Source organism: Hakea prostrata, chromosome 5 (genome assembly GCF_041222555.1).
Source record: "Hakea prostrata isolate BN-2017 chromosome 5, UWA_Hpros_2, whole genome shotgun sequence".
Taxonomy (NCBI): Eukaryota; Viridiplantae; Streptophyta; class Magnoliopsida; order Proteales; family Proteaceae; genus Hakea; species Hakea prostrata.
In genome coordinates this window covers 12,530,022-12,554,721 of record NC_142604.1, presented here as the reverse complement: position 1 = coordinate 12,554,721, position 24,700 = coordinate 12,530,022, and the positions used below count along the sequence as shown (strand labels likewise).

Below are 24,700 nucleotides of genomic sequence, written 5' to 3'. Positions count from 1 at the left end.
GGTGAGCATTGATGCGTTCAGGTTAGCCTTAACTCAAGTAGAGATGTGGGCATCTAATAGGAGGCATCCTTTGCAAGCATTTGATTAAACATGTTACCAAACTTGCTTACACATCAGTCACAGAGTTCTAAGAGACAATGTCTAATTGGGTCACTCCTTTAATCTCAGGTGTCTGAAATCTTTACATATCCAGTTAACCTAGTTTTAATATGATGAGCATTTAGGGATCATGAATTGAAGAAACAAATCTTTATTGACTGACAACAAGCATAAGACTGCAAGTAAGAACATAATCTTAAATTGGCTGTTAAAGCTAAAACACACTAGGTAAGAAGGAAAACCCTGGAGAGCACAGAGTTAGAAAATGTATTTACAGACAAAAAAATAACTCCGCACTTCAAGGCATCAGCTTCTCTAAAATTGAAGCAGATGGATTCCAGAGAAAACCAAAAGAAAGAAAAAGAACACCATTAGAACTGTCTCTCCTCAGGAACTAAGAGACACAATGAGACATACCAAAAAAATGATTAGCAGCATAGCGCAAGCCCAATATAACCATAGCTTCCTCTTCTTCTTCATCTTGTTAGAGTATATGAGTTGGTTCGTTCCACCACTGATGAAATCACCTGCACGGGCCACATTCTGTTCTATATCGTCTATCTGTTGGCCCTGTGTTTCAACCAAAACAGCCATATCAAGAAAGACCTGATGGAGTTCTGTCAAGCTTCTCTTTATCTGCCTCACGGTTTCCTCCCTCTCTTGATTCTCCAAATTCAAGTCTGTCTTATCTTGAAACACTTGGATTTGCTCACCCCCTTTCATCATCTTCTCAATCACCTCCTCGCTAGGAACCTCACCAGTAGCATTGAAGTACCTCCTCTTTAGGCCTTCTCTGTAATCTGATTCGATCTTTTCTCTCAAGGACACGAAATTGTTCATCATGTCCTTCAGTTTAGTTCTCAATCCGTTTGTCACTGAGATCCTTGTTCGATCTACTGAGCTTCCTTCTCCATATGCTGCTGATATCTTGCGGTTGGTTTTGTTAGATTGGTCGAGAACTACCAATCGTGATTTGATGATTTTTGCCTTGCGAAGGACATTGACCATGTCTGAGTCCATCCTGTCTCTGAGACCTCGAAGAACTTTAGTGCTGTGAGTGGTTTTTGTCTCTTCATTCAGACCTTGAAGATCAAGGAGGAGATTAGTGATCCCTTCCATCTCAGACTTGATTATACCAACTTCTTCGAAGAAATGGACCAGATTCTCTTCATCCGTTGGGCCGAGCTGTCCCATCTCAATATCAGGCCCTGCTTCAAGATCTTTCACCGCCTGTTTCTTCAACTCCACATAACTCAGAAACGATTTTGTCATAAGATCGTTCATCTTTGTTTGTAGCTATAAAGCAAGAACACCTGCAAAGAAACAAGCCAGAGCAAGAAGAACAAAAAGATTTACGAGATCAGAATGTACCAAGAAATGACACTAAGACACCAGGAAAAGCATTTTCAAACTTACAGAATCGGATTGTTTTGTCTATTCGAACTCTTATTTCTTCTTCAAGAGATCTGATTGAATTCAGAATCAAATAAAGAAGAGTAAGGAAATTGTCGTATCAAATTTAAAGAAACACTAGTTTAAAGCAAATTGTGAAATAACAGAAACAAAAATGACTAGGTTGAGACCTTGAAGAAACTGAGGTTTTTCCAGTTCTGTGTAATAAAGACGGTGAAGATGGAACGTTTCACTGAGACAGAATGCTTGCGATAGATGATCGAAGAAGAAGAAGAAGAAGAAGAAGAAGAAGAAGAAGAAGAGTAACTGAAGAGGCTTGGCGAGATGGAAGTGTTTCTCGGGGAGATTTAAAAAGAAGATATGAAGAAACGCGATTGCTCGTTCTATTTCTACTTTCCCTCTCTCTCCTATTTCGAATTTGAAATTTTAAAAAGATCAAGCCGTTTTGAGTGCTGGGTCAACGTCGCATGATTCGCATCACACCGTGAAAGTAGAAATATCTGTTATACCAATTTTGTCCAAGATGTTAATTTTGGGACGAGCCAGAGGTCAAACCGGCTACAAGTGAACCGAACCGGGGGGCTTGTCCTTGGGAATTCATCATAAACCTACATTGAAGGAGAAAAGGTAGAATAACTTTGATCATCACACCTACAGTGTGGGCCAGACTCATCAAAACACTCATATCCCTACTAGTCGAGGCTGTGATCAGCTCTCAATTCGGAGCTGAAACGAAGAAGATTATGCGTCGCCTGATTCTAAAGGTGGTTTTGGTTTATTTTAATTGTTTCTCGTATTCCTATGCAAAACGGGGGAGGTCTACCGATATGGCAATTTTTATTGGTCATGACAATCTTCATTGGCGCACGATCGCAGTCGGCGCTGAATATCGAGATGAATATGAGACATTATGGGTCACCTAACTTTGAAGGGCATTAATAGTTAGAATGTTGAAGTGTTCTTAAGAAGGGAGAGGTTTATTTAATTTGCCAAAGTAAGCTCTGCTGGTCTCATTTCTTTGACTTGGACTTAATCTAATCAAGTGCCTTAACCCCACTCATAGTAATAGTTATGAACAATTATAAATGTATTATAATTAAGAATTTAGGGTCAATGATAATTAATTTATACTTGAATTTGAGTAAATTTCACCTAATAAACAAGCCTACCTCATTATCCATGATTAAGGTCAACTCTTGCTAGATGTCATGGTCAAGTTTTTTGGGTCACCTATTCGGCATTGAGTTGAGGGACTTAGTGCAAGTAATATCTGAATGTGTCAACTATATGTATAAGTATTGATAGAAACATTATCATTGGAGAATTGTCAATCATACTGTATTATTTCGCCATTATCGCTAATATTTTACCTGATGAGATTAGTTATATCATTAAGTATTTGGTTGGATTAGTTGATCCCATCTTATCTTGGTTAGCATAGAGATTATCCAGTTGATGAGTAAAATCATAGTCATGGATCTATCATGTTGTTGATGGCTGCACTTCCTGATGGAGAATCTTTTCTTACATCTAAACACTTAATCATACTAGAAGAAGTTCTCGAGAAAGTTAATCATTTTATAATTTATCTTGAAGGTTTTCACAATCCACATTAATTGCGCAGCACCCAAACAATTTCCAATTAGATAATCTCAATTAATTAAGGTTCTATACATTTTAATTTATAGCAACCTTACTGCAAACGTTTTGAAGAGTGAGGCAGTATATGATTCATTTGCTCCAATTTTGCTTCATTCTTTTCTGGTAGACCAAATGGCATACACCATCTATTCTCAAGTTCAATCTCTCTCTCTCTCCTTTCATAGTTGCTTCATTGTGTATTTGCGTTCCGTTCATTTAGTTTATCTTTCTCATCACAAGGTCTCTCTCTGATCTTGGTTGCATATTCACTTATTGCTTCACCATCGAGAGTTGAAGGTGATAAAAGGAGTGTGAAGTACTTTGTAATATCTGGAGCCTCCATGGCTTGTCCTCATGCTCTCTGGTGCTGCTGCTTATGCTAAAATTTTCCACCCAGAATGATCTCCTTCTGCCATCAAATCTGCACTCATGACCATTGGTGATACCTTCATCCTATCCATATAAATTTGCTTCGAGTAGTTATTAGTTTTTGTTTGTTAAATAATGTATCTAAACATCTCTGCCTAGGTGAAATAGGCTGTTTCCAATTCAGTTTAATCCAACTTTTCTTTCTCATCAAATCTTTATAGCTTTGTAGACGAATGCCACCAAAAAGCCAGATGCTGAGTTTGCATATAGTGCTGGGAATATCGATCCATTGAAAGCTATAAATCCTAGTCTACTATATAAAAATCTTAGAAGATGATTATATCAAATTCCTCTGCAATATAGGCTGGGATACCAAGAGGGTAAGACTTCTATCAAGAGATAACAACACTACTTGTCAAGCAGGAGGAACTAATGGAACGGAGCTGGATCTCAATCATTCATCATTGACAGCTTTTTCTTCAACAGATGGACCTTTTGTTCGTAACTTTACAAGAACAGTTAATAATTTTGGCTCAGCAAACTCCACGTACAAGGCATCTATCACTTTGTCCCATTCTATGATTATTATTTGTTTATAGAAGTTAAAATATTAATAAAATATTTCACATAAGATGGAATTTATTGATTATGTTACATTCTTCTTTGGTCTGATATGGATAATATATGGTTACTAAAACTCTTCTATGGACTGACTATAATGGGTTAATAGAAATAGTTAGATCTTGATGAACGATCTAATGAATTTGCTTATATAAAAGATGTTATGTCCCTCTTTTAAATCCTAATATATTACATTATTCTCTACACATGAAATATTAGTTTAGAGAGATTATTCCATTGAACCAGTGAATATGGAAAAGTTTAGAGGAGAAGATCTAATATTAAGTTGGTCATAAAATCAACTTCAAGTTCGTTTTTCGTGGGAGACTAAAGAAAAGATTTCGTTGCATTTTGTCTCCAATAAATCCTAAACAAAGTATGTTTCATCATTTTGTGTTATTATTATTTTATGGTGCTTTTTTATCAACCTATGTGATCTTGATTAGATTTAATCTTATAATTGAATCAAGTTAAATCATTTATGGTCTCTTTTTGGGACCAAATTCCCGGCATCTTTTACGGCATTTGCTTTACTGGAGTGGTCAGACAACATTCATACCATCAGAAGTCCAGTTGTTGTTCACTCGATTAACAGCTTCTGATTTCATCATATTCATGATAAAAGCATATATTTTGCTTGTATTTTAATTATTTCTTTGTGTCAATGGTTCCTATTTAGGAGTGCATGTTTTTTCTTTTATAATCAATAAGTCTGATCCTTTACTCAAAAATTTTATCTTCTCTTATCTATCTTGATGGTGTGTGATAGACGTTTGGATTATTCATGAGCATCCATCATATTCTGCATTAAATTAATTGTCAAATACTAAATCTAGCTGCTTTCTTAGGTTGCTTTGCATTCGATGCTACAAACAAAAAGATAATCAGTTGGCTACATCAACATAGTATAGAAGCATCACTTGTCTTTGTTTCAATATAGCAATATTACAAAGTGATGAATCCTTGGGAAGTCCTTTCACAATAGATGTTATGATATATATATATATATATATATATATATATATATGATTAATAATATACGAGATGCGATGCATCAACTATTCAAGTACTACTTGCATTTATTTTTTGGGATGAATTAACATATAAACAAGGAGAAGGCAAGAGAATACGAGGAGCAAAGAAGAGAATAATACCAGAGCCACAAAAGAAGGTTCTTCAATTGCTGGACAACAAAGCCAAGAAAAAGGAGAAAAATAGAATTACATTACACATAAAGCACAACCTTACGTCTTAGTTTTTTCCTTTCTTTTCTTTGAAGACTTTGAAATAGCCAAGTAAATTTCCATCTACATTACTAATTCTTGAAAAATCTAGAGCTTTCTCAACCTATCCTCACATATTTCTTTTTAAAAGAAATAGCCAAGTAAATTCTTGAAAATTTTGGGCAAAAAAATCTTGAAAATTCTAGAGCTTTCTCAACCTAGCTTCACATATGTTATGTATGTAGATCCGATTTTGTGTGACTATGGGAGGTGGTAGAGGGCGGCAGTCCCCCATGGGGAATGGAGCGAGAAGCGAAGGCCAAGTTTATGAGGTTGACGATCTCTTTGCACCGAAAATTATTTTTATATACCTGATTTACATGAAAATCCTTCATCCGATAGCCTAGATTACCTTGAGATATGAACAATGTTGATTATATCTCAATTTAGAGTTTTTTTTTTTTTATAAATATGTAATTCTCCTCCCTTGTAGTTAGTTTTTTGTAGTGTGCAAAAATTAGAGGATTATTTAGCGGCTGTGGGTTTTCTTCCCCTTGAGGGTTTCCCATGTGAAAATTGTTTGTGTTTTATGTTTCTCTTCTTCTGTTGTGTCATTGTTCCTCAATTTTAATCCTAACAACATATCTTTCTCGTCTTTTCTTTGAAATCTTGAATTCCACAATAAAATCTCCATCCGCACGATAATTGTTCATAAAAATTCTAAGGCTACTTCAAGTGGAGAAGTTTTTCGTAATCATCATTGTCAAAACTGATCAACTCCTCATCAATTGAAAGGTTTTCAGAGACTCAATCCCAAGAAAGATGGAGTTGTCGTTAACAAATTGATCACCCACTAGTGTGAGAGTCTGAGTCCTCCATCCATGCTTGACATATTTTTTATTTAAAAATACTCTTATTTTTAAAAATATAAAAAAATAAGAAACCCAATTTTTTTTCTTTTTTCTTAAAATTTGCAATTTTGTTTTTAGATTGAACATATTCGAAACATGTAAACTAAAATTTTCCATCTCTATGGATAGAGAATTCAAACTCTGTAACATAAATATCATTGCATATGTTCTCCCTCTCAAATAGATGAACCTTACCAAAAAAAAAATATCAATAGCAAGGGATTCTAGGAATGTCTGCATTATTTATTTACTTTTTTTTTAGGGTTGAAGATTTTAGAATGTTGAGGAATCTAAAAAAATTGTTTTCTACTTAAAAATAAGTTGATGTCAAGATAAGATTTTTTTTTTAAATATATTTATATATTAATGCGGACCCACGCAAAACATCACGATTACACAAATCTAGGAAACCAGAATCCAAACTAGATAGGCCAAAATTTCTGTGTGCTGCAAGTGGGAGATCGCATATAAATATATAATAAACAGGAGATTTCTGTGTGCGGCAAGTGGGCATTAAAATACAGGATTCTATTCTTCTTCTTACCAGAAGAAAAATAAATAAATAAAAAAAGTTGGATTCTTCGTGTTCACGCGCTCTTCGAATTTATGATCTCTGTAAAAGATAAAGATGAGTCACGTCTTCTTATCTAATGAGGAAAAGGAGTTATGATCTACTGCGCTTCACTTCCAGTGTAGTTTCAATCCTCCAAATTCCATGCAGTCATTAGGCTTTCATAGTAACTAATCAAGAACTAACAAATTGTTCAATCACACTATAATTAATACATGAATAATCACTTTTCCTAAGAAAAAAGTCTAACTATTTGATCTCACTGGTAAGAAATGTGGTATGAATCAACGCCGCCATGCATGGAATCCAAACCCTCCTACCATGTACCTTCGTTTCGGAGAAATTAATGAAATAGTATAGAAGATATGAACAGTTAAGTGAGACAACTGAGCCTTCATACATGAAACTTAAATTGTATTAATGATAAAATTACAAACCCATTTATAATTTTAATTTTTCTTTTGGGGGGTTTTGGTTGTTAAATTCTGTCCGAATCATTAAACTGCTTTTCCCTAAGAACGCGGATTTATTTCTATTATTAAGTTTATCCTGTTCTGGGTTTATTGTTGAGATAAGAATGAGAAGGAAGTGAGACCCACCACTAGTGATTCTTCTTATATTTAAAGCTTGCTTCCCACAGATAAACTCAGAAACAGTGAAAAGCCAAGTGCAGTTTCTGATTCAAAGCTTGAATTCATTCTCAAAGTTTTCTTTCTCTCTCTCTCTCTGATGGGTTCGTTAATGGCAGGATGGGACTCACCAGTCCAAGATCCTAAATCTGGTAAGCTAACAATACCCTATTCTCACTTCATCATTTTCAGATTGTTCCAGTAATGGGTTCTTACGATTTTGTTTTTTGATCAGCTAACCTTCTGAGGAACAGATCATTCACCAAAGAAGAAATTGAAGCTTTTCGGAGGTCAAAGAAGACCACTGATCAGCAGGTATAGTACTATATATCCATCCATTGATCTGAATTGAAGCTCTTGGCTTACTGGATATGACTGGTTTGTGATCGATCTTACAAGTTTGAATGTTATATTGTTTATGACAGGTAGAAAAAAAATCAGGAGAAAGGATTTCGAAATCAAACTTCTTTCCTTCAGCCAATATAAAGGAGAGTAATCTCACAAATCTGGACTCTCAAACTGATGCAGAGAAGATGATCAAAAACAATGCCTGGTTAGTAAATATAAGCTTGTTTCAAAGCTTCTCCATAGTTTGTATCAACCTGCTAAGGAGGATTTTCAAAATTTTGTTCTTTTTATTTTGAATCTACAGGTGGACTATGAGCAACTGGGCTTTTCTTAATGAACCTCCTGTGATAAGAACAGAAGCTCCTAACAAATATGCATCACAGCACCATATTACCAAGTTCAGTTCTTCTGCACCAGGACTCATCGCCCAGGAATAACTACCTGAAAGAGTCACTAGCATGCCTCAAAGCCTCATATATATATGTGAAAATTATAAAATATGAATATGGTTTATTGATTTTCCCAATTAAAGCTGAGAGTGCCATTTCAATGACCTTGTATTGAAATGTTGCTTACTGTATATATTAAGGTTTTGGTTTATAATAAAATCTGAGAATCGGAATATTTAAGTAACTAGTGAACAACAGTAAACACTTTCTCTTCTTCCTTTTTTTTTTTTCTTCTAAGGATTTTGTTCTAAAACACACAATTCACCTAAAGTATTGCTTTCCTCTGTTTTTGTACTATAAAAGATATTTTTGAGTTGTAAATAGTATGGTAAACTTTGTTCTAAAACGGTTTCCAAGAGTAGGGGCAGAAGAAGATATAGAATTGCATATGGTGGCTCTTATCTTTTCTTTTGAGCCCCTACTATGGAATTTTCATGGATAGGGGGTTTAATTTTGAGTCTTTCATTTTCTCATAAGAAAAGAGAGAAGCAAAGAACATTTTGAAACTCAATTGATGTTTTTAGAAGTCTATCTGTTTTGTCATAAGAAAATAGAGAAGAAAATAACATTTTGGAAATGAATGAAATAAGTTTTTTGATGTTTTTTAGAATCTTGTTTCTAGAGATGGAGGTGTACCCCAGGGTGGAGTTTCCACTGGTGTCAAGGGTGGTCATGGCAACCTTTTTTTATTTTCCTAAAATTTGCTCTCTTTTCAGGCGTGGAAACTAGCACTTGGCGTGACTGTCTTTGCACCCTTGATCTGTTGAAATTTCTCTAATGAGACTCGTTTGATTTTTTTTCATATGTGAAAATATCAGCGTTTGGCTTTCTTTACATGTGATTTGGTAGTCTCCTTTCCACCCTACCTCCCAGCTAGCTTAATGTTAAATCCTGGTTTTGCCCCTAGTTTCTAGCACACGATCAATTCATTCAATTGCACATAAAGATAAATGGATGTACCCAAATGGAAGATTTTGTATTTTCTACTCTACCATCATTGTAAAATGTCAAAAATAAGAGAATGAAAATGTATGTAAGTTACCTAGACCCCAAGGCAAACTGCATGGCCACTATAACTCCAATTTTGGTTAACATGTTGACAACTCTAATGGAGCCTCTTTTTTGTAACTAGAAGTCCACCATTGGAAATAAGAAATATCATTCAAGACATCCAAGCCCTCTTCTTGCAATTTGATATATATTTCCTTCCATTATGTTAATAGAGAGTGTAATGCTGTAGCAGACTCTCTTGCTTGTAAAGCTATGTCGATGGTGTGTCGGATTCTTTGGCTTGAGGTAGCTGAACACTTATACAAATAAATCCTACAATTGAATTTATTGAATTAAATCTCAATTGTTTATGATGAACGATCCATATTTAATCCTACCAAGTTTAATGGTAGGATTTTTAGGAGCGTTCAGTTAAGTAATTTATACGGTCGGTTAGTCACCACCTTTCCATACATATTGGCATAAATGTAGCTGATGAATGACTACATTTATAATGAACGATCTAGATCTAATCCTACCAAATTTAATAATAAGATTTCTAGGAGCGTTCAATCAAGCAATTTACACAGTCGTTCAACCACCAATTTCTCACCTATGTAAAACATGTAAAAGTTCCGATCCAAGATCTCCTTAAATGTATTCTTTACACACAAAGATGAGTGAAAAATCTTTGTTGACAAGAACACTCTGTGCTCTCCTGACTTGATGGCCTTACAACCACAAATTCTATGGGACCTACAAATAAAAAATAATAAAATAAAAAAAAAAAAAAAAAAAAAAAAAAAAAAAAAAAACTCCCATCACTCTATCTCTGTGAGGTAATATATAGTGCTCCCCATCAGGAAAGACTGTCCGAACTCACAAAAGTGGTTTAAAAAGAAAAAAAAAAAAAAAAAAAACTCACAGAAGTGGTAGAAGCATATTTATAATCCAAGAGCAGTTTAATTTAACCTTTGGACCCACATGTACAGATGGAACCATCTAGAGACTACAAGTTGAAAATTCTTCTCTATGATATTTACCAAAACACCCTCGGACTTGCCAGACAGGATAGTCGGTTTGTCTTCTGAAACATGCTGGATGGGCCGGTCTCGAAAACCGGGCCCAAAATCTTAAATTTCCCGGGAAAACATATGAAACTGAAAAGAATCTAGAGATTCAACTGGTCTGAAATTTGCCACAGCACCAAAAGCATTAACCACCACAGAAACACAAACGAAACCTACTGCATCTCAAAATTCTCTTTGTTCCTCACTCTCTCTTTGCTTGCTACCGACAGTGGTAATTGGGTTTGAGGTTTCAAGATTTTAAGATTCCGATGTCTACCTCATATGCTGTTCCAGCTTCCTTCAGAAGTACAGTGTTCATTAATCCTCACAGACATCGATTCATCCTGCCCCGGAGAACTTATCCACATAGTAAGTGATTTTCTTCTTTTCTGTACACTTCTCTTTGGTTTTCGTTCCATTTCAGTATCTGAAGCTCTCTGAGGTTGTCTGCTTTTCTCTGTCTCTCTTCTTAAGGAAACAAGTGCGGAATGCTTAGAAGGAATTTGGCCTTAAAGGGAGTCGTGGTTGCAGGTGTTTCGGTTGTGGGTTCTGCTCTGAGTACCAATCCAGCCGAAGGTACCACTCTGATCTCTTTCTGTGCTTAGGGGGATAGGAAGAACTTGAGGGAAATCCATACTTAGTCAAAAATAATGTCCCATACTACCTCTTTCCTTTCAGATGAACCTTTAATTTTGAGGGTTTGGTGGGGTTTTGCAGGGTTGAATTGGGGGTTGTCTTTCTTCTGACAAATTTTAGACACATTCCCAGATGGTGTTGGTTAACAAGCTTACCCGTTCGAAGTGGTTTAATAGATCTTATTTGCAGGTATGGAAAGACTACCCTTAAAGCCAGAAGGCTATAATTTTTGGATGTGGCGAGGTCATAAAATACATTATGTAGAGCAAGGAGAAGGGTTTCCTATTGTTCTCATCCACGGCTTTGGTGCTTCTGCGTTCCACTGGAGGTTCACCCTTTTTCCCCTGCATCATGTTCACTGTCATGAAAATTCAACGTACCCTTCTTTTGATTTAATAAAATCTTCAGCATTGGGTAGCACTAGACGATATCTCCTTCTATAAGTAAATTTTAAATTATTATTTACTTTTGTTGCTATAAGTTTTAGTATTGGAAATAGTGTTGCTGCTTCTTAGGTGATTAGTTTGATTTATTGAAGTTTTGATATTTGTATGTTGCAAAATCTTTGTAAAATTTCATCTTGCTTTGCTAAGCAATGGGGTCTGTCAGTTTAGCTGGTAAAGTCTTTTCTCTTTTGGAGTTAAATACAACAGTGTTATCTTTATTTTTCCAGAACTGAAACATTTTAAGGTGGACTAACTAAAACTGGTTACAAACATGTTCAACCTGATTAATGTATCGCCTGGATTGTCATGCTGTTTGGAAACTTATCTTGAAGGTGCTGCTGATTTGATATGTTCCTCTAATGTAGTGCCCTTTTTTGTAGATCTCTGTAGTCAACTAATACTTGAAATTTTCCTTGTTTTCAGATATAACATTCCAGAGTTGGCTAAAAGATACAAAGTTTATGCTATAGATCTGCTGGGATTTGGTTGGAGTGATAAGGCACTAATTGAATATGATGCCTTGGTATGGAGGGACCAGGTTGTGGATTTTTTGAAGGAAATTGTAAAGGAACCAGCGGTTTTAGTTGGAAACAGGTAGCTACCTACAAAAAGCAGGCATTGTTGTATAGCCTTTGAAATCTTCTAGGATTACTATTATTATTATTATTATTTTGGATGGATAAATAATTAAACTAAAGCAACCTCTAGAGGGGGAGGAACCCAAAACATGAATGGCACATAAGAGAGAGGCTGTTTGGTTGCTGGGGGTGGGGGGAGGGACCCTTAGACTGATGTCTCAGAGGACATACAAGAGAAGAATATAGAACCCAGGTAACAAGAATGAATCTAGGATTGTTCCATTAATGGTGACTGTCACAGGAAGGGGATCTGCATGCTTACCCGCATCGGACTTAGAAAATTTGTCATCTGTAAAAGCGGTTGTGGGAGGTGTTCTGCAGTCTTTACTTTTCTTTAGTTAAAATGTAATCCATTTTGCCTCCATTTGACCTTACTTGATCGTTGAGTACTTGAGTTGTTCACATTGCTATAGAAACTGCTCAGTTGTTAAATGTTTCTGAGAATAATAGAACATTAGTTTGAGTTGTTACCCTATTAGCAAGAATCTCTTTTAGATATTGTTGTAAAATGATGACATCTGATGACTGCAACCATTTATTGAACTACAACTTACAAGGCAGTTACTATACTCAAAATGGCAGACTGTCTGCTTTGTAGACATCCTGTAATTTTTTAAACCTCAGGACAGGAAAGAAGAGAGCATACAGGAGATATGAAATATACGAATCCTTGACTAGAGTATATCTTTTCTGCTATACCTGATTCTTCTTCTTCTTGCAGTGATACTGTGTAGAGTATATCTGTTCTACATCAATTTCTTTGAATATATCTCAGTGGTTACTGTTGTTTTCTTTTCATGTCGAGAGCGATTGACATGAAGTTCTATTTGACCATGTCTTCTATGGTTATATTTCAGTCTTGGAGGATTCACTGCATTGGTTACAGCAGCAGACCTGCCTGAGCAAATCGCTGCAGTTGCACTGCTGAACTCTGCTGGGCAGTTTGGGAATGCTAGTGGAGAAACTGACACCAGTTCTGAGGAAACACCTTTACAAAAGTTTCTTTTAAAGCCGCTGAAGGAAGTTTTTCAGCGTATTGTTCTTGGATTTCTGTTCTGGCAAGCAAAGAGACCTGCCCGGGTTGAATCAGTCTTAAAAAGTGTATGGTCCTCATTTTCTATTCCACTTGGTGATATAAACTTCTAAAGCTTAATGAGAGTGAATTGAACATAAAAATGTGGCTGTGTTGCAAGGAATGGTGGACTTTGTTTTTTCTAGACCCAGAGATTAGTTCTGAGCTTGTCAACCATTCCTGTTACAAAGAGAAGATAATACATTTCATTGATGCTACCAAATGCAATTTTTATATCAGTGCTGTTTTTGCCGTTCATATGGTGTACACTTAAGTGAAATGCAAGTATTCTATCCTCTCCTGTGGTTGCATTTATTTGACTTGATGATCCCAAAGGTGAGTGATGAGACTAACATCTTAGGCAACTAAACATGTAATGAAATTTCTATGGCCATTATGAAGAAACATTCAGGGCAACGTTACGTAAAGCAAAGACACCGTATTTATAATTCTAGCACTAGAGTCGAGCTATTTGAACAAACTCTAAGCTGTGATCCTTTATCCTGCTACTATAGTAGATTTTTAATGCTCTTCATGTTTACCACTGTGTGCTGATTCTAGTGTACAATTATACATCTAGTCGATAACATTTCTTTTTCCAATGTAGGTGTACATAAATAAAACCAATGTGGATGACTATCTTGTGGAGTCTATAACAAGGCCAGCTGCAGATCCCAATGCTGGAGAAGTTTATTACAGGTATGGATTAAAGAGTTCATTTATCCTGTTCTGGACAAAAGCTTATACTTTTGGCCACATGAACATAGCTAATAAACCCAGATCCTCTCAAATAACAAATAACCAATGGGAGTGGTAACTATTAATTTAATTGGTTTATGACCCCCTTGGTCTTTCTAGTTCAACTTAGGGTAAGAATGTTGAGATGAAGTTGAACTCACCCATTCCAAGCAATAGCTGAAGAATCCTTCATGGTCCCATCTCAAAATGAAGCAATAGTTGATAGATCCATCATATGATCCCATCTTAAAGTGACTTAGGGGAGTGTTTAGTCACTAAAATGATGTGTTAGATTTTCAACATGTTGGATACATTACTTTTCTGTTCAACCCATCTTATTGTTGCTAGGATCATCATATAACTGTGTACATCCTTGGCTGGTCTTTTGGCCTCTAAATGAATGTGGCACATTAGATGTTTCCAGAAACACTAGATGAGATTCTCTTTGGACCTCGATGCTGACATGGAGTATGAGATCCATCCATGGAGGGTTCCGGTACCCGACTGGCCTGTTTGACACTCTTATCTTCCCCACCTTCTCCATCCCCCCAGTGGCCCCTAGATACTGGTAACCGTGTGGTGCCGGGTATTTTAGACTAGGTTGCTGCTCTTAAAGATTTTACCACCATGATAGCAGGCATCTCCCAGGGGAATTAGAATATGTAATCCTTATTGTGCTCCTTGGTAGTGATCACCCCCATACCAATTCAGCATTCAGTTTTTCTTCTTTTTCCTTTGTCATGGACATTTAGAGAGATATTGGCTCTATTTACAATGTGATGTGTTTTTGATTTTCCAGATTAATGACACGGTTCATGTCAAACCAGACCAAGTATACACTTGACAGTGTGTTAAGCAGACTTTCTTGCCCTTTATTGTTGCTCTGGGGTGATTTGGATCCCTGGGTAGGCCCTGCCAAGGCAGTGCGAATCAAAGAATTCTATCCTAATACATCCCTTGTGAATCTCCAAGCAGGGCATTGTCCACATGATGAAGTTCCTGAGGAAGTTAATAAAGCTCTTCTAAATTGGCTGTCATCCTTGAAACTCAATGCTTCTCTTCAGACTGTATAAGGTGTACATGGTGTAACACAGTAACAGGCACCAAATGCTGAAGACCCCAGGTATTATAGCTGGGTTGGAATTTTGATTGTAAAATAATTGTAAGTTTGTAACATTACTGTTTATGCTGTATAGTCATAATTAAATTTTCATACACAAGTAAATAGAAAACTTTAGCCAACTAAATTGCAGATGAGGGTGCAATGCTCTGTTGCAAAAGGAAACATAGGAAAGGTAATCAGATGAAATAATTACATAAATTGCAGAAATTTTTTGTAATCCTTGTGATGAAAATAAATCAAAGAAAATATAGAAGAAAATAATACAAGATATAGTGTGGTTTGGTCACCCAAAGAGGAAGACCTACATTTACGGAGATAAATCCCCTATTCTACTTACTTTAGGGGATAATTTATTCCCTTTAAATAGAGATGAATCCAGTGAGTGAGATTTGCAATTATAATTGAAAATCATTAGGTGAGGGATAGAATTATAATGGGATTTTATCTTCATTTTCATGTTAGTAGGATTACAAAAGGTTCTTATTTTGTTCTTCTATTGGTTTCAATAAAATGAGATTCTATCTTTCGTCACATTGGTTTCATCTCGGCTAATAGATTGTATTACAAATTCTTAACGAAAAATCTTCTTATGAGCTTGTAAATAAGATTTGTTGCAACTTGCAACAATATTGTATCGTTACTCGAAATTGCTTGGTTCATGTGCATTAACCGTCAAGTCGAGATTTTGGACCGTTATATTCAAAATTTGGTCGTAATTGAATATAAATGATTGAATTTCAATGATTGAGATTGAAATTTTGACTGAAATTCCGATCCGATGGCTCATAGTGTTTGACTTGATGCTCTGTGCATTAACCCAACCACCCAAGCATGGTCCATCCTTACTAGTCATGTTTTTTCTTCTTCCTCCAATGGTGGAAATCGGGACCGACTCAGACTGCTTCAAGGCGATTACATTCTGGACCCATTTGGTCCATTTCCCGTGTTCTCCTTTGGAAGTTGGGTTATTATCATACTGCGAAGCTCCTGCTCCATGAGAACGCAGAACAAGGTTTTCTTTAGGTGTTCTTACTGTTACCAAACCCACAAAGGTCGATGATGACGAAGAGTAGAGTTTTGATTATCGGAGCGACGGGAAGTCTAGGGTATCATCTGGCGAACGCAAGTATCAGTTATGGTCATCCAACCTTTGCTCTCGTTAGAGAATCCGCGTTTTCTCAGCCTGAGAAATACCGGAAAATCGAAGCTCTCTCCAGTGCCGGAGTGAAACTCTTCAAGGTCTCTCTTTTTGTCCCTCACATTTCCTTATTCCCGTCTTCCCCTTCTATCCTTCGAGATTTCCCTTTGGATTGTTTTCGCTTTCGAAATTCACGTTTCTTGCTTATCTGGTTTTTATATCCGAATAGGGTTCGCTACAAGATTTCTCGAGTCTCATTGAAGCGGTTGAGCAAGTTGATGTGGTCATTTGTGCAGTTCCAGCGAAGCAGGTACTCGATCAGAAGCTCCTTATACAAGCTATTAAACAAGCCGGATGCATCAAGGTTACTTTTTTCCCCTACATTTCCTTCTCAATAATAGGATTTCTGGTGAATTATTGGTTGATTGATGGATGCATTAAGCTTGCCTTCGCCACAGTTGTTGATTTGATGCTTCTCTATTAGACGCTTCGTTTGAGTTGGGGCTTTTACTTACTTGAAACCAAAGTCAAAGTATGATTAGTTTAATAGTTTCACTGTTCTTTGCTAAAAGGCTAAAAAGGAGTCTCTCCTTATATTGAGAAAATATTCAAGGCGATTGGATTTTTGGGGCACTTATATAACTTGATGATGTGGACCATGATGCCAGTTGAATTTCATCATGAGGGTCCACAATTAGGTAGACTGGCTAGTTGACAACAACTAAATGCAGTCAACTACATGGATACATGCTGTAAGAGTCGCTCAGGACCTTCTGGGTGGAAATTGCCATTAGAAGCGACTTGCTCCAGAATTAATAGATGCAATACTCTAAAGGTACGATGAGGGTCTGTTGGGGTTTGATAAGGTCAGCAAAGGGAAGATCGCATGCTCAAAAGCTCAGATTCTCTCGCATTGATTATGGGTGTTGTCTGTTCTGTTCAGAGTATACAGATCATACAACTCAGTCGACCTAGTGGTCAATTCTCTTTAATTTCCCAAACTTGCTAGAATTTACAGCGAGAAGAAACTCATTTATGTCCAAACATGGCCAGTCCAATAGAAATAGTTTTTTTTTGGGTTGGAAGGTGTCCACTTAAATGAGTTGGCTCCAAGGCTTGATCAGTGTTCAGGTTTTGATTTAAATTTGACTTAAATTCTATATGTTTTTACTGACCATGTTGTTTTGTCATTTGGATGGTCAGATGATGCAGTATGAAACTTCAGGAGAACTTTAATACCATCTCTAAATATATTGAAACATTTTTCTTGTTACAAAATACATTGAAAGTTATGATTTAGTTTTTTGAGGTGGTATGGTCAAAAGTGAACCCGGTTTACCTCCCAAGGTTGTCTGATGTGATACAGTCATGTTCAACAGAGGCCTAGAGATGCCTCAGAAAGCAGTGATTCAATCCCATTTGAATGAAATAAAAGGGCTAGGGGCCGGCCTAAAATGACCATAGGAGTTCTTTTGAGAAATGACTTGCATACGCCAGGTCTTGTGCCAAGCATGAATTTGGATAGATCTTATTAGAGCCTTGGAGGGCAACGATCCATGCAGCAGTCTCATATAGCTGAGATCGTCCTGACTTGCTGGGCTGTGCATCTTCCCTCTTACCTTCATCCTTCACTGTTTATTGTCGTACCCTATCTTTCATTTTTCAATTTCCATTCCTTCTCTCCCCATCATTTCATTCCCTTTTTGGTAGACTTCATGTTTTTCCTACTTTGTTTTGTTGGGATCCATGCGTCCTACTTTGAGTTAGGATAAGACTCTGTTTGTTGTTGTTGTTGAAACTCTCCCAAGTTAATTGTGTGTGTGTGTGTTGGGGGGAGGATATTTAAACTAAATTTTTAAATGGTAACTGTGTGGAAGATATTTATGCTGATTTTTTACATCGACAGTATATAAATGCGTATTTGGTATGGGATTGGAACAAGTAGTTATGAAATTAACTGATGAAATTGAGGAGCTGCTCCCCCCCCCCCCCCCCCAACCTCTCTTTTCTTTGCTTTCCAGATATTTGATGCTTTAGAGAGATACTGTTAATGTAGAAAAAGTAAAATTCAATTTGGGTGCGATTGATTAATCTTTCCACTAAGTGGCTTGCCAATCTGAATGTTGCAGAGGTTCATTCCAGCAGAATTTGGGGTAGATCCTGATAAGGTTCAGATATCCAACCTTGACTATGGCTTCTATTCCAGGAAATCTGAAATCAGACGCATTATAGAAACTGAAAAAATTCCCTGTACATACATTTCATGCAACCTCTTTACAAGGGTTTTGCTTCCATCACTAGTTCAACCAGGCCTTAGGATGCCTCCCAGAGACAGAGTCAAGATATTTGGAGATGGGAATACTAAAGGTCTTTCTAATTTATTTATCTTTCCAACCAATGGCAATGACATTTGATTGGGTTCTCTGGATTTTGAAAGTTCTGTGGTAGTCTACCTCTATATTGAAATTAATGATGTTAAGATAATTTAATTTTTGGCCTTTGTGATTTGTTATTGATATTTCCTTTGCAGCTGTCTTTGTGAACGAAACTGATGTTGCAGCCTTCACCATCAACACACTGGATGATCCCAGGACTCTAAATAAAGGGTTGCATCTTAGGCCCCCAGGGAATGTTTACTCAATGAATGAGCTGGTTGAGATTTGGGAGACTAAGATTGGCAAGAAGCTTGAAAAGATCTATGTATCAGAAGAGCAGCTTCTTAAGAACATCCAAGGTATGTAACAGTTTGCATTGTTCTGTAGTACTCAAGACAGCTTCCTGATGGGATGGAAATGGTTTGTTATGCATACATGGCCATTTCAGAATTTTCTTTTATGCTGGTAATAGGTTAAAACTGGAAGTTATAGTTCCTGTATTTTCGGGTTAAATTATCCAAGTTGACATGATCTCTACCCATTGGAGTTGGCTATAAGGATAAAGGATCCTTTCTGTTCTCTATTTAGTGCCATCTTCTGCTACGTATTTAAAATCAAAAGCATACAACTGCAACTGATCTATTTTCTTACTTCCGACTGTCTTTTAATACCGTTTGCACCATATCGCTCTTTACTAGCATGTCTATTGACCATTTGAAGAGCCAAACCATTTGGCTTTACTTAATCCAGTGATCTACCAGTGCTCCATGTTGCCTTCAATTTCTTTGAGTACATTTGTCTCTGATTCTATCTCCCCTAACTCCCATTTGGTGAAATACGAAAACCAGCTTAACTGATCTCTGTACAAATTATGTGGCCATTTCATCCCATTTAAAGCCATTGCAGATGTTGCGCGTCTTACCATTTAAGCCACGGCATCTGCAGCCTTTCTCTAGTTCATTTACAACCTTTGTTTCTGCTACATCACTCCTTTCAGGTGCAGTGGGTTGTCTTCGTTTCATATTTATGAATTTTTTGAGAGGATCTTTCTCAATATTTTTCTCCTATAGATGCAATGTTATTTCTCTAGTGTTTGATGTTTCATGTTTAGTTCTTTCCTTGCTGGTCTTGCAACCCATTTTATTGTTACTTAGCATTCAGAATCAAGCAGCATCAGTTCTTGTGGCATCTGAAATATTAGGCCAAAAGATTGTTGCAACTAGTGCAGTCGTATTTATTTGGCTTACAAAATTTACCCTCTTCACTTTGCAGACGGCTCTGAATTTATTATCGTATTGACAATTGAACTAAAGTTGTATTTACTTTTGGGGTACCTGTTGGTCAAATTGCAACTCTAATGAATGTTGTTACTTTAGGATTTAGGTTCTCTTGGTCAGACTGTAAGTTTTAACCTGTGCATATCTATTTTTCCCCTTACAAGTGTTCCTTATACTCTGCCGTGCTGCAACCCTCTTGAGATCTTTTGACCCAATTGCCTTTCCTTAATTCTTACCATTTGGCAGCACCGTGACCCTAATCTTCATCAATCAGCATTTTATTATTCGTAAACAGCATAGCTTGTGGGCACTGGCTTTATGGCCTAGAAAACTTATACAACAAAGATAAATCTCATGGCTATCAGTCTAATAATTCAGAAGAGTAGCATTTTAACCTAAAGAGTCTTCACATCCTAATTTATAGTTGTAACATATCAGATGCTGTAAATTTTGTGGCTGAACTTTTTCTTCTCATATATTCTGTTATTCCTTGGGTGTGTGTTGTTTATTCCTACCTCCAAATCAAACTTATGAACAATCATAAGTGGGTATTATACATGTGTGCTCCTGCTGCAGATACTCCTTACCCAAATAACATGGAGATGATCTTCATATATTCTGCTTTCATTAAAGGAGATCAAACCTACTATGATATCGAGTCATCCGGTGGCGTAGATGGCATTGCTCTGTATCCAAACGTGAAATACATGACAGTCAGTGAGTATTTAGACACACTGGTGTAGTATATCCTCTTCCTAATGCAGTATGTTAGCCTATCTTTCATATCTTTTCTAATTTTCAGAGTCATTGTATGAAATGTATGGACTAATAAAGGCAGACTAGCAAGAAAGTTAAAAACCAGGAAAAAATCCTCCGGTGAACCCCAGGAAAAAGAAAATTTGCCTACCGCCCTTGTTGGTGCTTAAACAATACTAGGATTTTTGGGAAAAAATCCTTTGTTGTGCACAACAGTGCACTTTTTATATCAAATAACATATTGAAATTTAAAGTTTGATTTCAAATTTGAAGAGTCCAAAATAGTCTTGTAGTTTCTTTGCTTTCTTAGTCAGTTATTTGGCATATATGTTCATTGTTGTGAATATATTCTTCATATATACTCAACACTCTACATGAGATAAACAAGGCATATCAAATCCATAGCTGAAGTCAAAAACTCACCTCAAATCCTAAATGGCCATGAAGCACCAGGGACTACCAAATCACATCTCATCGAAAGCCTCTTGTCCATTATTGACTCCACTTCTCTTAAAAAGCTTAAGATGAATCGAAAAGTTGAAATGGCTTAAAACAGAGATAATATAGACAAGACAGCCTAATTTAAATAATTAGTTCATTACTTTTTAAGGTGGCATAATTAAGTGGACAAGGTAGGTTGGGATTTTTCTTTTGTTTTACTCTTTAGTATGGTTGTTGGATGGATGTGGAGGGAGGAGGGGGAGAGGTGAGGTCGTATTTACAATAATTGTTATTCACTCGAATCACTCCATGAAAACTTCCACTGAGATTTAGTCCGTGCCGTTGGTTTGAAGAATTTAAAGTGGGGTAAAAAAAAAAATGGTGGGTAAAAGTAAATTTTTTTTGTAAAATTTTAAAATCTAGATTATTTAGTTCAAATGGAGTGGGAAATGATTAGACACTTTTGAAATTAAAGTAGTTTGTTTTGGGCGTCTCATTTCATTTCTTTTATAAGTCTTTTGTTTTTAGTGAGTTTTTATGGAAAATGGAACATAATAAAAGTGGGATATACATTTTTTTCTTTTTTCAACATTACTCATGCTTTTTCCGTTTCTCCTTCTCACTATTAGCAGATCTTACTTGGTTTATGTTTTTCATTCTTTTTTTATCTTGTAAACAAGCGAAAGGACATGTAAATCTCTCTGCCCTCGTGGCATGTTATCTCTCCGCCCTTGAGGTGTGTATTTTCGTCCTTGTGGAGTGTAGTTGTGATGGAGGATACGTATGTCGTATTCCTTGAGCTTAATTGTTTATGTGGTTGTTACAACCACGTTTCTAAGGGCTTGGGCTCGACCCATTCGTTAGCCTGGATGACCTTGTCTATTACATGTATGATATTTGGTCAATTTTCATTCCTTGGTTTGGATTGAACCTTGTGTTTCATGTATTTATCTTTGTATTTCTTTCTTTTTTTTACTGTGTCTGTAATTTCCTTCATGTGCATGAATGAAGCTCTTCAGTTTCGTACCACACAAAAAAAAAAAAAAAAAAAGACAGGTAAATCAATCTTATTAATTTTATGGTAAATTTAAAACATTTAAAAGAAAAGTACTGCTGTGGTTTACCGTGCAAACGATCTATCATGACAGTTTAGATTATGATTTGCGAGAGGACAAAAAAAAAAAAGGATGGGTAATTTTCATCTGGACCCCCTGAGGTTTGACTCAGGTCACTTTTAACCCAAAGAAGATGATATTTTGCATCTGTCTCCCCTGAGGTTTTAAAAAAAAATCAATGTAAGGACAAATTAATTTTTTATGACCAAAGTGCCCTTGTATATATTTAAATTTTTATTTTTATGATAATTATAACTTTTTCTTTTAACAATCAAGGGGTTTATTAGATACTAAATTTACAAAATCAGACCCTTGGATGAAATCAAATGGAAGCCGAAGAATCCTCACTCAAACCCATCAAAGGTGTTGAATCTGTTGATTCACTCGTACATGGTGGGACTAATTTTCTATCCAAGAGAACATCTTCTCCCAAAGAATCTGCCTTGACCAGATTATCACCGCCATACTTATTTCTGTTTGCTGAGATCCTTTCGATCTTTGCCTTGAGGTCTTGGATCTTTTTCCCCACTCTGTGAACAGTAACAGTTGCACCTCCAGGTGGACCGAATTTCCCTTTCCCTGTCCCACCAACCCATCACCGCCTGGACCCGACATACCATTACCGCCGCCGCCGGATATCGTTCCACCACCACCGCTTGAGGTCGTACCACCGAAGCCGCCTGAAATTGTGCCTCCGCCGCCGAACATGCCCCCCGATATCATCCCTCCCCCCGTGGCCCTTTCGCAGCTGCGGGGTCAGGAGCCATCTCTTGAATTTGTAGTGGTTGATTACAGAGCTCTTCATTAGCCAGAAAAGACTAGAGATTTGATCTTATACATATTCTCAGTTAAGAGTCACTTTACAGCGTTTTGTGTTCGTATTCTTATACAAATCAAAGATCAGGAATGTAATGAATCTAAGTTTTCTCTATTTGTTTACCAGTAGTATAAATTAGATTATTGTGTCTGCAAGCTTGGATGTAAGGAAAAGAGTGAAGATGTTTTTATCAATTCCATGGATGTAAGGAAAAGCGGGATTTTCGGCTGTACAGAGGCAAGGGAGATCTGGGATTTTCGGCACCATTAAATGAACTCAGCTCAGGAAAGAGAACATCTTCTCCCAAAGAATCTGCCTTGACCAGATTATCACCGCCATACTTATTTCTGTTTGCTGAGATCCTTTCGATCTTTGCCTTGAGGTCTTGGATCTTTTTCCCCACTCGGTGAACAGTAACAGTTGAACCAGCTGGATAAATATCAACAGATTCAACATCTTTGATGGGTTTGAGTGAAGACTCTTGGGCTTCCACCCGGTTTCACCCAAGGGTTTGATTTTGTAAATTTAGTATCTAATAACCCCTTGATTGTTAAAAGAAAAAGTTATAATTCTCAGAAAAATAAAAATTTAAATATATACAAGGACACTTTGGTCATAAAAAATTAATTTGTCCTTACATTGATTTTTTTTAAAACCTCAGGGGAGGCAGATGCAAAATATCATCTTCTTTGGGTTAAAAGTGACTTGAGTCAAACCTCTGGGGTCCAGATGAAAATCACCCAAAAAGGATTTCTACTATTTCTTGAGAAGTTCTTTAGATGCCCTACTTCACAAGGTTTTCCTCTATAGTTGTTAATCAGGAAATCATGTTCTTTTCTTATAATGACAACATACAAAAAATCTGATATTTTTGTTCCCACCTAATTAGGACTCAGCATGATGCGTGCATAAGACCTACTGACTACAATATATACCTAAACTCGAAAGATTATTTAGTTTATATGTATATTTATTTATTTAGTTTTACATTCAAAGATTCAAAATTTTCAAGATCTATAAAGTGAAGTCCCTAATTCTACCGGACTTGATCTCCCAATTTTCCAAATCTTAGGTACTCCTCCGCTGCTCCACGTCCACCTCAGCCTCCCCCTTTTCCGACCATCATCGTGGCACCATTACCACCACCTGTAGTCATTATGGGTTTTCAGTTCTTAAAAAAAAAAAAAAAAAAAAAAAAAAAAAAAAAGAAATGCAAGAAATTGGTTTCTAGTTAAGATTACAGATTATTTGTGGTCACTACTTCATCCTCAAGGAAGCTTTTATATAATTAATGTTGTCGAATGGTGCGAATCCAAGACCTCCCGGTGGAAAGTTGAGCTTTTTACGTACCCGCACTTGTACTTTTGACTCATACCGTTAGATGCAAATTAGAACAAGTGGCGTGTTCATGATGACTTGTTAAAAGAACAAAGTTGAAAACAAAATGTGGAGACATGAAAGGATTTGTCCGACAATAGAGTGGATCCTGGTCAATTATTACCCATAATGACAAGGTCTCTTTTGCTAAATGATCGGCCACTACATTGGCCAACCTTGAAACATAAACAAACCTAAAACTTAGTTTGAAAAATTAGGTTGGTTCTTTGATTTTTGTGTATCGCTTCATATATAGGGACCTTGCTTCAGTGTTGTACATTAAAAATGCAGGACTGTCATGCTAAGTAAATTGAGCCGTCAGATCAAAATCTCAACTAGAATTTTGGATACGACAGTCTAAAATTTTGCTTGATGGTCATGTGCATGATTCAAGCAATTTCATATTATGTAGATCCA

General features: G+C 36.5%; 4 protein-coding genes across 5 annotated transcripts; 3 read left to right on the top strand and 1 right to left on the bottom strand.

The window, feature by feature from the left end:
- Positions 1-84: 84 nt before the first annotated feature.
- LOC149015208 (syntaxin-112-like) lies at positions 85-1,842 on the bottom strand. Of its 2 annotated transcripts, XM_089156078.1 has the most exons (3): positions 1,683-1,842; positions 1,516-1,565; positions 85-1,412 (listed from the first exon to the last, which is right to left on the bottom strand). In XM_089156078.1, the coding sequence occupies exon 3, from the start codon at positions 1,381-1,383 to the stop codon at positions 487-489; it is 897 nt and encodes a 298-aa protein (XP_089012204.1). In that variant the 5' UTR covers positions 1,384-1,412; positions 1,516-1,565; positions 1,683-1,842; the 3' UTR covers positions 85-486. The 2 variants fall into 2 exon arrangements, with proteins under 2 accessions (XP_089012204.1, XP_089012206.1); XM_089156080.1 differs by having other exon boundaries at positions 85-1,565.
- Positions 1,843-7,509: 5,667 nt separating this feature from the next.
- On the top strand, positions 7,510-9,342 carry LOC149015207 (uncharacterized). The gene is made up of 4 exons (XM_089156925.1): positions 7,510-7,629; positions 7,713-7,792; positions 7,903-8,030; positions 8,130-9,342. Exons 1-4 carry the CDS (start codon positions 7,578-7,580, stop codon positions 8,260-8,262), a joined length of 393 nt encoding a protein of 130 aa, XP_089013051.1. The 5' UTR covers positions 7,510-7,577; the 3' UTR covers positions 8,263-9,342.
- Positions 9,343-10,465: 1,123 nt separating this feature from the next.
- Positions 10,466-15,099, top strand: LOC149015206 (alpha/beta-Hydrolases superfamily protein). The gene is made up of 7 exons (XM_089155256.1): positions 10,466-10,703; positions 10,809-10,910; positions 11,160-11,298; positions 11,840-12,010; positions 12,912-13,155; positions 13,734-13,825; positions 14,664-15,099. Exons 1-7 carry the CDS (start codon positions 10,604-10,606, stop codon positions 14,935-14,937), a joined length of 1,122 nt encoding a protein of 373 aa, XP_089011382.1. The 5' UTR covers positions 10,466-10,603; the 3' UTR covers positions 14,938-15,099.
- A 303-nt stretch (positions 15,100-15,402) lies between these two features.
- Positions 15,403-22,025, top strand: LOC149015205 (NmrA-like negative transcriptional regulator family protein). The gene is made up of 5 exons (XM_089155257.1): positions 15,403-16,226; positions 16,355-16,489; positions 18,255-18,492; positions 18,656-18,859; positions 20,354-22,025. The coding sequence occupies exons 1-5, from the start codon at positions 16,044-16,046 to the stop codon at positions 20,518-20,520; spliced, it is 927 nt and encodes a 308-aa protein (XP_089011383.1). The 5' UTR covers positions 15,403-16,043; the 3' UTR covers positions 20,521-22,025.
- The last annotated feature ends 2,675 nt before the right edge of the window (positions 22,026-24,700 follow it).

What these genes read in the sequence shown, in the direction of transcription:
- LOC149015208 (XM_089156080.1), bottom strand. Translation starts at nt 1,383, where the DNA reads ATGAACGATCTTATGACAAAATCGTTTCTGAGTTATGTGGAGTTGAAG.
- LOC149015207 (XM_089156925.1), top strand. Translation starts at nt 7,578, where the DNA reads ATGGGTTCGTTAATGGCAGGATGGGACTCACCAGTCCAAGATCCTAAA. An exon ending in AGAAGACCACTGATCAGCAG is followed by an intron (nt 7,793 to 7,902) that starts GTATAGTACTAT and finishes TGTTTATGACAG; the next exon opens with GTAGAAAAAAAATCAGGAGA. An exon ending in ATGATCAAAAACAATGCCTG is followed by an intron (nt 8,031 to 8,129) that starts GTTAGTAAATAT and finishes TTGAATCTACAG; the next exon opens with GTGGACTATGAGCAACTGGG.
- LOC149015206 (XM_089155256.1), top strand. Translation starts at nt 10,604, where the DNA reads ATGTCTACCTCATATGCTGTTCCAGCTTCCTTCAGAAGTACAGTGTTC. An exon ending in CCGGAGAACTTATCCACATA is followed by an intron (nt 10,704 to 10,808) that starts GTAAGTGATTTT and finishes TCTCTTCTTAAG; the next exon opens with GAAACAAGTGCGGAATGCTT. An exon ending in GAGTACCAATCCAGCCGAAG is followed by an intron (nt 10,911 to 11,159) that starts GTACCACTCTGA and finishes TCTTATTTGCAG; the next exon opens with GTATGGAAAGACTACCCTTA.
- LOC149015205 (XM_089155257.1), top strand. Translation starts at nt 16,044, where the DNA reads ATGATGACGAAGAGTAGAGTTTTGATTATCGGAGCGACGGGAAGTCTA. An exon ending in TGGAGATGGGAATACTAAAG is followed by an intron (nt 18,493 to 18,655) that starts GTCTTTCTAATT and finishes TTTCCTTTGCAG; the next exon opens with CTGTCTTTGTGAACGAAACT. An exon ending in GCTTCTTAAGAACATCCAAG is followed by an intron (nt 18,860 to 20,353) that starts GTATGTAACAGT and finishes CTCCTGCTGCAG; the next exon opens with ATACTCCTTACCCAAATAAC.